This window comes from Carcharodon carcharias, chromosome 18, assembly GCF_017639515.1.
Source record: "Carcharodon carcharias isolate sCarCar2 chromosome 18, sCarCar2.pri, whole genome shotgun sequence".
NCBI classification, from domain to species: Eukaryota; Metazoa; Chordata; class Chondrichthyes; order Lamniformes; family Lamnidae; genus Carcharodon; species Carcharodon carcharias.
The window spans coordinates 49,008,160-49,020,397 of NC_054484.1; the positions used below are offsets into that span (position 1 = coordinate 49,008,160).

Below are 12,238 nucleotides of genomic sequence, written 5' to 3' on the forward strand. Positions count from 1 at the left end.
CTCGAGCGCTCGCCCTCTCTCCCTCCCTCCCTCGAGCGCTCGCCCTCTCTCCCTCCCTCCCTCGAGCGCTCGCCCTCTCTCCCTCCCTCCCTCGAGCGCTCGCCCTCTCTCCCTCCCTCCCTCGAGCGCTCGCCCTCTCTCCCTCCCTCCCTCGAGCGCTCGCCCTCTCTCCCTCCCTCCCTCGAGCGCTCGCCCTCTCTCCCTCCCTCCCTCGAGCGCTCGCCCTCTCTCCCTCCCTCCCTCGAGCGCTCGCCCTCTCTCCCTCCCTCCCTCGAGCGCTCGCCCTCTCTCCCTCCCTCCCTCGAGCGCTCGCCCTCTCTCCCTCCCTCCCTCGAGCGCTCGCCCTCTCTCCCTCCCTCCCTCGAGCGCTCGCCCTCTCTCCCTCCCTCCCTCGAGCGCTCGCCCTCGCCCCCTCTCCCTCCCCGAAAATAGCTAATTTATCTGGCTTCCACTTACAACCCTGTTAAGGCACCGGTAAACAAAAAGCATAGAATTTACATAGATTCCAGCCAGTTAACATGACACCCTGGAATTCAAAATATCTTTTCCCAGCTTGAGTTTCTCTAGGCAGCAGCTTATTGCACAAATACTGGAGGCTATTCACACTTCTGGTAGATTTGTAATCCCTTCTTCTCTGACACACAGCTGCTTCTCCTTTTGTACATGTTTCTCACGATCAATGCAATTCCATTGTTCCATATGTCTTTGGAACTTTACCTTTCTCAGTATTAACAACATGAAAAGATTTTTATTATCAGTAAAGTTTGGGAAAAATAAACACACTACTTGGCCCAGGTTTAACATCCTACCATCTCTTTGAAATTCAAAACACCTTGATTTATCTAGAAATGCAAATTCTCCTCACTTGTTCGCCATCTAAAACCTCAGCCATGTTTACATATTTAGCATTTCAAACCTAGCTTATTTTTGATGAATCAAATGCCTCCACACCAGCTTTATCCAATTAAATTCCCCCCACACACAAACTTTCCAAACCCCACTATTAACCTACTTCTCCAATAAATCACAATAATATTGAGAATTATTATACTTTCACGACAGGAACTAAGTTCATATCCAGCTGTTGCCATGGGACAGAAGTGTCTGTTTAAGCATTCTACATCACATGCGTCCTACATGAAATCGATTTTGACTGTCCGAATTCTGCCTCAGTGGGAATGACTCATTACACAGTTACCCATAATTTAGCACCAATTGTATCAATTTGGCTATCTTGCTTAGAGGCTGCTGTAAAAAGGGAAAAAGCATTTCACTGGTGGAGCAAGTGATGCCTTCCCAAAACTGAACAACGCTGCGATGGAGGAGTGGGAGTATTACCTCACATTCAGCTGTGCTTTATGTAACCTGGAAATACTTGATTGCTTCCAACCTTCAATTTTGCCGCATTAAACAACAGAATTTTCATGAAGGTTGAGCAAAAAATTGGTACTTGAGCTCTGGCTGGCAATTTTTACAAGCTTGTTGATTTTGTGATCTTTTGTTTTGGGTTAGGATTCTTTTGGCTGCGTAATTTAAAGCAGCAGTATATACCTTGTCCAGTTTTTAATTCATTTCTTTCCATCTTCAGATTTGGCTTTCTCCTTTCTGACCTTTTCATATAGAAATTAAATCAGAGCTGTGTAAAGTAGTTTCAATTAATACAAAACAGAAACTAAATAACACCAATGTGTCTTACTGAATTTAAAACCGATACTTGTGCCTGCAGTTGGATACTGAGTTTCTGATACAAGGCTACACTAACAGAAGATAATGAATAAAAACTTGGGCTTCCCAAAATGGTGAGATATGGAAAATTGGAGGGCAAAGAACAATGTTCAGATGGCACTGTTTAGTCTGTTTTATGCATCTGTTTGGCATTCTTTTTTAGTTGAACACATGATCATATCAAATACTTAGATGCAAAACTTTATAATTGCAGTTGGCTGGGGTGTCTTGAGGTTGTGAAAGATACTGCTGCATTAATGCAGGTTTCTTTTGCATTTCCAGTTAGCCATTTCTATTTGAGTCTTTTTATTGTAATTATGTCAGTGATTCATATTGTCCTGTACAAAATGCCACTTCTCAATGATTGTTTTGTTCCTCTTTTATCACTTCCCTTCCTGTATTGGGAAATATTACTAGGCCTGGAGCAATCGGAAGAGGGGAATGGGCAGGGGCAGGCAAAAGTAAATGGTGTGGTTGTTGGGGTCATGGCATGGTATATACTTGACATGAGGTATAACAGTGTGAAATATTAAACTTAATGGGATATGGGGATTGTGAATTCAAACCAGTATTATTTGAATTTATGACAAATGAGCCAGTTGAATTTTTAGAACCTCAAAGGCCCAGAAAACGAATTCTGGATTTCCAAAGTGTCACTTTTCCACTTGCTTGGTTGCGTATCTTAAGTAAGTATAAAAGATAGTTTTACCTCTGGTAATAAAAAATCATAGGATTAGCAAAGTAACAGTTTATCTAAGATCGCAGCAAATATCACCCCCGACCTGTGGCAATTGAAGGATGCTATCAAAGCATTATAGTATAAACAAAGGCCGTAGAACTGTTTGACCGAAATTCTAATTACCGTTAAACAAAATTTGCCAAAATTGCAGTCAACAGACAACTGTCGCCTTGCACTGTAAATGTTGTATTAGGATTCAGCTAATTCCTACATTACAACAGTGGTCACACTTCAAGAAGTACTTCTTTGACTGTAAAGCAGTCTGGAATGTTCCAAAATTGTAAAAGGTGTTTTATAAATGCATGTTATTTTTACTGGGGCAATTTTGATGGATTAAATTATTTTATTTTGGCATTTTTTTACATTCTGATTACCTTTTGTGCTAAATATTTGTCACTAAATCATTTTGCATCTGAGTTCCATCCGTTCTGTAGCAAAGGCACAAGTATTAAATATGTTCATGGTATTCATTCAAAATTATAATACAAGCATCTTAAGGCTTTAAAAAATAACTTGCACCATTTGGTCCATTTTTAATAATTTAAAATCAACTCACAATTAAGTTCAATTTAGTTTTTGTTGCAACTGAAAAATCAGTATCTCACCTTGCTGCACCCTTTCTCCTCTAGGAAATCTAGAGCTATGTGTTGTATAAACTAGTCTTGGTGACAATTATATTCAGTGATATTTAATGACAAAATTAACCTTGCATTTATATTGCAGCTGCCAGGCTCCATATTTTTCACATCAGCCAGTTTCTTCATTTTTAATGGCTTAATTGATGTGTATTCCTCCTATCCAGGAGAACTTTTTGTTTGGACAGGAGCTCTTTAGAATCAAAGTTTAAATATTTAAAAATTGCTGTGCATAAAAGACGCCACTCTTCCCTGCACCCCTCCTCCCTCCCCCTGTGATGCTAAAGTTATATGTTTGAATTTCTAATAGCCACTTTCTTTAGGTGTAATTCGGCTGAAATTGACAATGTGCACTAAAGATTGCAGAATTGTAAACAAATGGAGCTTTTAAAATTCATTCATGGGATGTGGGCATTGCTGACTAGACCAGTGTTTATTGCTCATCCCTAATTGGCCTTGAGAAGATGGTGGTGAACTGCCTTCTTGCACTGCTGTAGTCCCCACAGTGCTGTTAGGGTTTCCATGATCTTTTGCATTAGTTTAAGGAATGTTGTTCTAGAAGCAGCCTCTGTTACAAAATTGGCCATGTCCCCAGATGAATTAATCATCATTGGGAGTTTCCGCTAATTGTACTTGTTTTCCAGTCTTTGAGGTTCTAAAACTTGAACTAGTTCATTTGGGTGCAAGAACACTGAGCTTACATTCAAAAAGTTTTAAAATATTTCTGGTAAAAATTTAGTAACTCTTACTATTGTACACCAATATAATTAGGAAATCGTTCCTTTTTTAAAGAAAAGACTTGCATTTATGTAGCACCTTTCATGACCACCAGACTTCAGAAAGTGCTTTACAGCCAGTGATGTACTTTTGAGAAGTAGTCACTGCTGTAGGGAAAGTGGCAGCCAATTTGTGCAAAACAAGCTGTCACAGAAAGCAATATGATAATGAACAGAAAATCTTTTTTTGTGATGTTGATTGAGGGATAAATATTGGCCAGCACACTGAAGATAATCTCCCCTGCTCCTCTTTGAAAGCTGAGAGGGTTAATGGGACCTCAGTTTAACATCTGAGTCGAAAGAAGGCACCTTTGACAGTGCAGTACTCCCTCAGTACTACACTGAAATGTCAGCCTTGATTGTTGTGCTCAGGTTCTGGAGTGAGACTTGAGTTCACAACCTTTTGATTCGGGCGCGAGTGCTACCATCTGAGCCACGGCTGACATGGCCATCATTTTCAGTAATTTAAAAACAGGTTGGTCACAGATGTTGCACTGATATTGTTTGAACGTTATTCTTTTTCTTTTTTTCTTCAGCTCAATTAATCAAACTGCACCTACTTCCCACTCTTAAATATGTCAAGGCAGTTTTTTAAATGAGGAATTACTTTGCTGGAAAGATTTTCTTTTAAAATGCTGTCCAGTTGCACTGGTTCATGGCATATTTTTGCAATTGATGATCTGCAAATGTGTTTGAATAGAAACTATGGTAGTGTGGGGGAGGGTTAAACAAGTCCCAAATGGTTGCAATTTTGGGCCTAATTTGTGCCCATTTTATGAAAATTTTACCTGAGCATAAATGCATTCTGATGAACTAGAAATTAATGGATTTTGTAATGGCTCACAATTTTAGGCTGCTATGATTGAAGCAACTGATTGTTTTATTGTGGTCTCGCAAAAATTCATGTTACAGCGATGTACTGAGTTTTTGTGACAAATTTACGAATCTCCTGATGCATTCACATTAATAGGTGAATAGCAAACTTATTCTAGCTGAAGAAAATTGATTGTACTGCAATAGTAGGCTAGAAATATAACCAGAGATTTAAAAGCAAACATTTTTTTTATGTAACTGAACTTGCGATTTAACTTTGTGGTGTTGACCTTAATGGCTGGAGAGAAAATCAGGCCTCCTACCTTATGAGCTACAAAAGAAACTAGAATTTATACTGCTAACAAATTCAAAGTTGAAGATATTAATGCTCCTTCCTGATTGAGTTAATGTGATTATAAACACACACTGTGCAACTCATGTATTGTATTTGTTTTGCCAGGTATGAGACAGAATGTCAGTAAGCGAAAAGAGCAACACTTTGGTTTATTCCTACGAGTCCTCTGTGCACAGTACCAGTGTTCTACTGAGCCTCAATGATCAAAGGAAGCAAGACCTTTTTTGTGACGTGACTGTGGTTGTAGAAAACAAGTCCTTTCGTGCTCACCGTTCTGTGCTTGCAGCCTGCAGTGATTATTTTCTGTCAACAGTGGCATGGAAAAAAGATCTCGACATGCTTGTTACGCTTCCTGAGGAGGTAAAGTGTGAATGGGATTTATTTATTGCTGTTCTGATTTTTTTATGTGGTTCCCTGCATGAAAGTTTTCTGTGTATCTTTTTGGCCAGCACCATCTTCATTTGTTCAGAAATGCTGGAGTTGATTTCCTTGGCCTTTGCTTTGGGAACTGAGCGTTCTGCAGGCTAGGAAAAAGAAATAAGAGACCTGAATCACTGGGGTTGTGCCCCTCTTACACTGCCCTGGAATTCTCTAGGGTAGTGCAGAATACGACCTGCACTTACCCAGATAGGACCATGTTAATGAAGTGGGAGGTTGTATTTCTGGCCTTCTACCTCTTGTCTGGATGCTTTGTTTCTGGCTGCTCAAGCAAAGGAGTGCCCAGAAAAAAAACTGGCCGTAGGTCTGAAACTTAACCCCCAATGACTGGAGGCTAGTATTTTTATTCTATGCATCGATTCCCCACCACCCCTCCCAAAAAGTCCGCAGTTAAATTCTGGACCTAGCTGTCAATTTCCATCCACGGCAAGAAAACCCTGATTTCAGAGGCCTGCAGTGCTTTTGAATTTTCTACTCTTACCATTGGCTCTGCCAGTGTTAGACTTATTTCAAGGTTGCCCATGACCATCTGAATGCCTCAGAACAGGAGATATCCCTGGGACAGATAAAGCAAACTTTGGGTTTGTTATGGCAGAGCCAATAGTAAATGCTGAGTTGCTCAAATCCCAAAGGGAAACCTGAAGCAACTGCCACAACTGTTTTGCAATTTGTATATATTTTGAGATGCGTGCCTTGAATTCAGAGGTAAAAAGACCACCAAGTCTCATAGGTTTCTTACAAAACTAAATTAAACCTTTATTAAATAAAAAAAATGATTTTAAGTGTATACATAGATTTACAAATTATTACTATGATAACTCCTAGCTCCCCTAATCAATGTAACTCCCAGTTACACCTCTGTTAGGGCAACAGTAAAATACTTAGATTTAAACAGACCCAGGCAAAGCATACATCCAAATTCAAAGTGAGTTTTCTCAACATCAGTTCCTTGTACACAGCAGCTTGAGGCCTGGATGTTGGAGGCTTTTCACACTTGTTAGATCTTAAAAAGCCTTCCCTTGCACACAACCTTCTCTCCTTTATACATATTTCTTCCTTTGAATACAAATTCCCATTGTTTCACTTGGACTTAAACTCTCATAATAAAAATCTATCATAGTACCAATTTTACTAGTTATCTTTGGAAAAAGTAAAGACACTTTCTTAACTTCTCCTGACAAGGTGAAACATTTCACCCACTCTTTTGAATTCAAGCTAGTCTGGTTTATTTAAAAATGCAAATGTTCCCTTTACACCTCACATTCTAAAACTTCACCCATGTTTACCTATTTAACATTTCAAATCTAGTTTACCTTCTGATACATCAAAGCCTTCAGGCCAGCTGCCTTTACTTCAGTTAAATCTCACACACACACGGATACAGACCCCACTATTACTCTACAATATAGAGTAACATTATGAAAATTATTATATTTCCCTGACAGGTTTTTTTTATTCGTTTATGGGTTAGGCCAGCATTTATTGCTCATCCCTAATTGACTGTAAGAAGGTGGTGGCGAGCTGCTGCAGTGTGCTGCTCTTGTTTAAAACCTGTATGGAATTTGTAAATTGATCCCTACAAAGGACAATGGTAAATGATTATGAAAAAATTGAAAAACCATGTGTTTAATTTATGAAGAGCAATGGAGTTTATTGCTAATTTAAAATCAATAATTTGTTGGAGAAATTTTGGAGTCCCATTAGTCTTATGTTCTTGAACCTGAGTACAAGAAATATAGAAACTAGAGACTAACTACTTTCTTTCTGCAAATAATCACAAAGTTGGTGGAAGAGAAGGAAGCACTTTACTATCATGATTTTATTGTAATTTTCACTGAAGCGTGAACAGTTTAAACAAGCTGTGATTTTTGTCCATTTGTCAATTTTGTATACCGTACAATGAGTAATAACCTTGACAGAGAAACAGTTGTTTCCTTGCATCACTTTGTTTTGAAGATGATGTTTTAGAAATAGTGAATTTTGTGTGTTTTGGGGACATAAACGCATCAGTGTGTCAAACAAAACATGGTGAATTCACGGGACAAGTACATATTTCTTGTCCATGCCTAGTAACCCTAATTGTGTGATATCCATTGTTTCACACACTCTCTCAAATGCAAGATAATTCAAATCTGACACCAAATATGATTTGTAACTTGATTCTTTTATTGCATTGGACCAAGTGTTTGACGCACACATGATATCTCTAAACTATAGGTATACAATAATAAATGGTACTGCTCTGTATCCCCCTCTGAATAAAGATGTAACCTTTGTCAGCCCTTTTGATCCTGACTCTCTACAAATTTTAAGGCAAAGTTCAAGATCTTTATATGCCTCCTAGGTCATGTATTCTATCCTAGATAATTCTTCACATCCTGATGTCAGTTATTGCTATTAAGACTCCCAGAAATAAAACATTTCCTACAAAACTCCAGATGCCAACTTGTCCATCATCCTTGTCATTTGTTGTACTTCTATTCCTATCTTGGGTCTATCTCATTTAATAATGTATTGACAAAGTTTAGTTGAACAGTTGTGAATTCTGCACTTTCAGCAAAAGCTGAACAGCACAGGCTGATAAAATGTATCCTGACACAAATCATCTTAGGAACGAATAAATTTAACTATTTCATTATTTCTAGCTGCAGTACAAACCCACAGACTGTTTTTAAGTAAAAGGAAATCAGAAAAACCTCAGTCACATGAAATTAAACCAAATCCTAATCTTAGCCTATCATGTACACACAAATCTATCTTGCACGGATGTATGTCTTCTTATCTAAGGAAAGATATACTTGCCTTGGAGGTGATGCAGTAAGGTTCGCTCGATTTGTTTCCTGAGCTGAGAAAGTTGACAGTTGAAAGTTGATGCTCCAACAACTCATCGACACCAACACCCATCTAGGACCCTCCAACCCTGCCTGTCCCTCCGTCCCCACCCCATCTTCCAATCCCAGCCCCAGCCGTGTATTCACTATACCCCCTGACCTTCCCCTCTCCGACACTGAACGTTCAGTGCTCAGCAGAGGACTTAGTTTCATACCCTTACGCCCTCATCTCAATGAATTTCGGGCTCGGCACGATGCTGAACTCTTCTTTCGCCGTCTTCGTCTCCGGGCTCACTTCTTTGGGCAGGAGTCCCCTCCCCGTTCAACAGATCCTTTTACCCACCTCCAATATTCTCCCTCCACCTGGACCCTTCCCTCTGGATTCTTACCTTCTCTTGATCTTTTCATTGAGAACTGTTGACGCGACATTAGTCGTCTCAATTTCTCTGCTTCTCTCACCCATTCTAATCTCTCTCTCTCTGAACTTACTGCACTCCGTTCTCTCAGGTCCAACCCTGACATTTTCATCAAACCCGCTGACAAGGGTGGTGCTGTTATTGTCTGGCGCACTGACCTCTACCTCGCGGAGGCTGAGCGTCAACTCGCAGACACTTCCTCCTACCTCTCCCTGGACCATGACCCCACCGCTGAACATCAAGCCATTGTTTCCAGGACTGTCACTGACCTCACCTCCTCTGGAGATCTTCCTCCCACAGCTTCCAACCTGATAGTCGCCCAACCTTGGACGGCCTGCTTCTACCTCCTACCCAAAATCCACAAACAGAACTGTCCCGGTAGACCGATCGTGTCAGCTTGCTCCTGCCCCACAGAACTCATTTCTTGTTATCTTGACTCCCTTCTCTCTCCCCTTGTCCAGTCCCTTCCCACCTACATCTGTGATTCCTTTGACACCTACGTCACATCAACAATTTCCAGTTCCCTGGCCCCAACTGCTTCCTCTTCACCATGGATGTCCACTCCCTCTACACCTCCATCCCCCACCAGGATGGTCTGAGGGCCCTTAGCTTCTTCCTGGAACAGAGGCCCGAACAATCCCCATCCACCACTACTCTCCTCGGTCTGGCTGAACTTGTTCTCACACTGAACAATTTCTTCTTCAATTCCTCTCACTTCATCCAAATAAAAGGTGTGGCTATGGGTACCCGCATGGGCCCCAGCTATGCCTGTCTCTTTATGGGGTATGTGGAACATTCCTTGTTCCAGTCCTACTCCAGCCCCCTTCCACAACTCTTTCTCCGGTACATCGATGATTACTTCGGTGTTGCTTCATGCTCTCATCGGGACTTGGAAAAATTTATTAATTTTGCTTCCAATCTCCACCCCTCCATCATTTTCATGTGGTCCATCTCTGACACTTCCCTTCCCTTCCTTGACCTCTCTGTCTCAATCTCAGGTGATAGACTGTCCACCAATATCCATTACAAGCCTACCGACTCCCACAGCTACCTCGACTACAGCTCCTCACACCCCGCTTCCTGTAAGGACTCCATCCCATTCTCTCAGTTCCTGCGCCTCCGTCGCATCTGTTCTGATGATGCTACCTTCAAAAACAGTTCCTCTGACATGTCCTCCTTCTTCCTTAACTGAGGTTTTCCACCCATGGTAGTTGACAGGGCCCTCAACCGTGTCCGGCCCATCTCCTGCGCATGAAACATGATAGGGTCCCCCTTGTCCTCACTTATCACCCCACCAGCCTCCGCATTCAAAGGATCATCCTCTGCCATTTCCGCCAACTCCAGCGTGATGGCACCACCAAACACATCTTCCCTTCACCCCCCCCAGCGGCATTCCGTAGGGATCGTTCCCTCCAGGACACCCTGGTCCACTCCTCCATCACCCCCTACTCCTCAACCCCCACCTGTGGCACCTCCCAATGCCCACGCAAAAGATGTAACACCTGCCTCTTCACTTCCTCTCTCCTCACTGTCCAAGGGCCCAAACACTCCTTTCAAGTGAAGCAGCATTTCACTTGCATTTCCCCCAACTTAGTCTACTGCATTCGTTGCTCCCAATGCGGTCTCCTCTACATTGGAGAGACCAAATGTAAACTGGGCGACCGCCTTGCAGAACACCTGTGGTCTGTCCGCAAGAATGACCCAAACTCGCTGTCGCTTGCTATTTTAACACTCCACCCTGCTCTCTTGCCCACATGTCTGTCCTTGGCTTGCTGCATTGTTCCAGTGAAGCCCAACGCAAACTGGAGGAACAGCACTTCATCTTCCGACTAGGCACTTTACAGCCTTCCAGACTGAATATTGAATTCAACAACTTTAGGTCTTGAACTCCCTCCTCCATTCCCACCCCCTTTCTGTTTCTTCCCCCTTCCTTTTGTTTTTTCCAATAATTTATATAGATTTTTCTTTTCCCACCTATTTCCATTATTTTAAAATCTTTTATGCTCCCCCCACCCCCACTAGAGCTATACCTTGAGTGCCCTACCATCCATTCTTAATTAGCGCATTCGTTTAGATAATATCACCAACTTCAACACCTCTGTGTTCTTTTGTTCTTTTGTCTGTGACATCTTTTGATGATCTCCTATCACTGCTTGCTTGTCCCTATAACCACACCCCCCTCCACTTCTCTCTCCCCCCACCCACCTTAAACCAGCTTATATTTCACCCCTCCCCTCGGATTCACCTAGTTCTGTTGAAGGGTCATGAGGACTCGAAACGTCAGCTCTTTTCTTCTCCGCCGATGCTGCCAGACCTGAGTTTTTCCAGGTAATTCTGTTTTTGTTATGAGAAAGTTGTCCCTCCTCATGAAAGGTTGAGTAAAATGGGCCTGTACTCTCGTTTAGAAGAATGAGTGGTGACCTCATTGAAATATACAAGATTGTGAGTGGGCTTGAAAAGGTAGATGCTGACTGGAGAGGCTAGAACAAGGGTTATAGTCTGAGCAGAAGGGGGCAGTCATTTAGTACAAAGACAAAGAGAATTTCTTTACTCGGGGTTATGGATTTTTGGGATTCTTTTCTCCCAAAAGATGGGGATGCTAAAATATATTCTACGCTGAGATTTTTGTCTTTAGGGCAATCAAGTGATACGGGAATTGGGTAGGAAAGCGAGTTGAGGTCAAAGATCAGCCATGATCTTATTGAATGGCGGAGCAGGCTCTAGTGGCCATATATAAGTTCTGTTGAAGGGTCACGAGGACTCGAAACGTCAACTCTTTTCTCCTCCGCCGATGCTGCCAGACCTGCTGAGTTTTCCAGGTAATTCTGTTTTTGTTCTAGTGGCCATATGGTCGGCTCCTGCTATTTCTTATGTTTTTAATAATAAGTGGCTTGCTGAGCCATTTCAGAGGGCAGACAAGAGTCAGCCAGGTTGGTGCGGGACTGGAGTCACATAGGCCAAACTGGGTAAAGATGGCAGGTTTACTTCCCCAAAGGATATTCGTAAAATAGTTGGGTTTTTAATGACAATTTGTGGTCACTTTTTAAACTAATGCTGCCTTTTTATTTCAGATTTTTAGCTGAATTCAAATTCTCAAACTACTGTTGTGGGATTTGAACACTCATTGCCTGAATTATTAGCCCAGTTCTCAGGATTACACAATAGATACACTAGTATATCCTGTTGGCTGTGAGGGCCCTGTGTGAAATTATATTGTGCACTCCTCTAAGTTCTCAGTGGGCTAGAGCTGCAGAATAAAACTGGTCCTAATTTGTAATCTCGGAGCAAATGCTAACTGACGCAAGATAGTGGCAGAAGTGTGCTCCTGTGAATTGTTACTTAAACGTTTTATTGTGCTAAGGTTGAAGTTTTACTCTGCAGTTAATCCATGCTACACCTAACTTGGGAGAGTAATTGTGCCTTAAAAAGATTAATATTCACATCGCTAATGATCAGCCCAAATTCACGAAAAATATTGGCAATTAATACAATAAATTTAGATAATCATAT

At 41.6% G+C, this 12,238-nt stretch overlaps 1 protein-coding gene across 11 annotated transcripts in view; it reads left to right on the forward strand.

Moving 5' to 3' along the window:
- Positions 1 to 12,238, forward strand: part of LOC121290385 (transcription regulator protein BACH1-like) — a 117,916-nt gene that overhangs the window by 37,543 nt on the left and 68,135 nt on the right. For all 11 annotated transcript variants that reach the window (XR_005945792.1, XM_041210795.1, XM_041210794.1 and 8 more), the window contains exon 2: positions 5,149 to 5,403. Coding sequence is in view for 10 of the 11 variants with exons in the window: in XM_041210795.1 (XP_041066729.1) it covers positions 5,161 to 5,403 (243 nt within the window). In the remaining variant the exon portion in view is untranslated. The remainder of the gene's footprint in view (positions 1 to 5,148; positions 5,404 to 12,238) is intronic.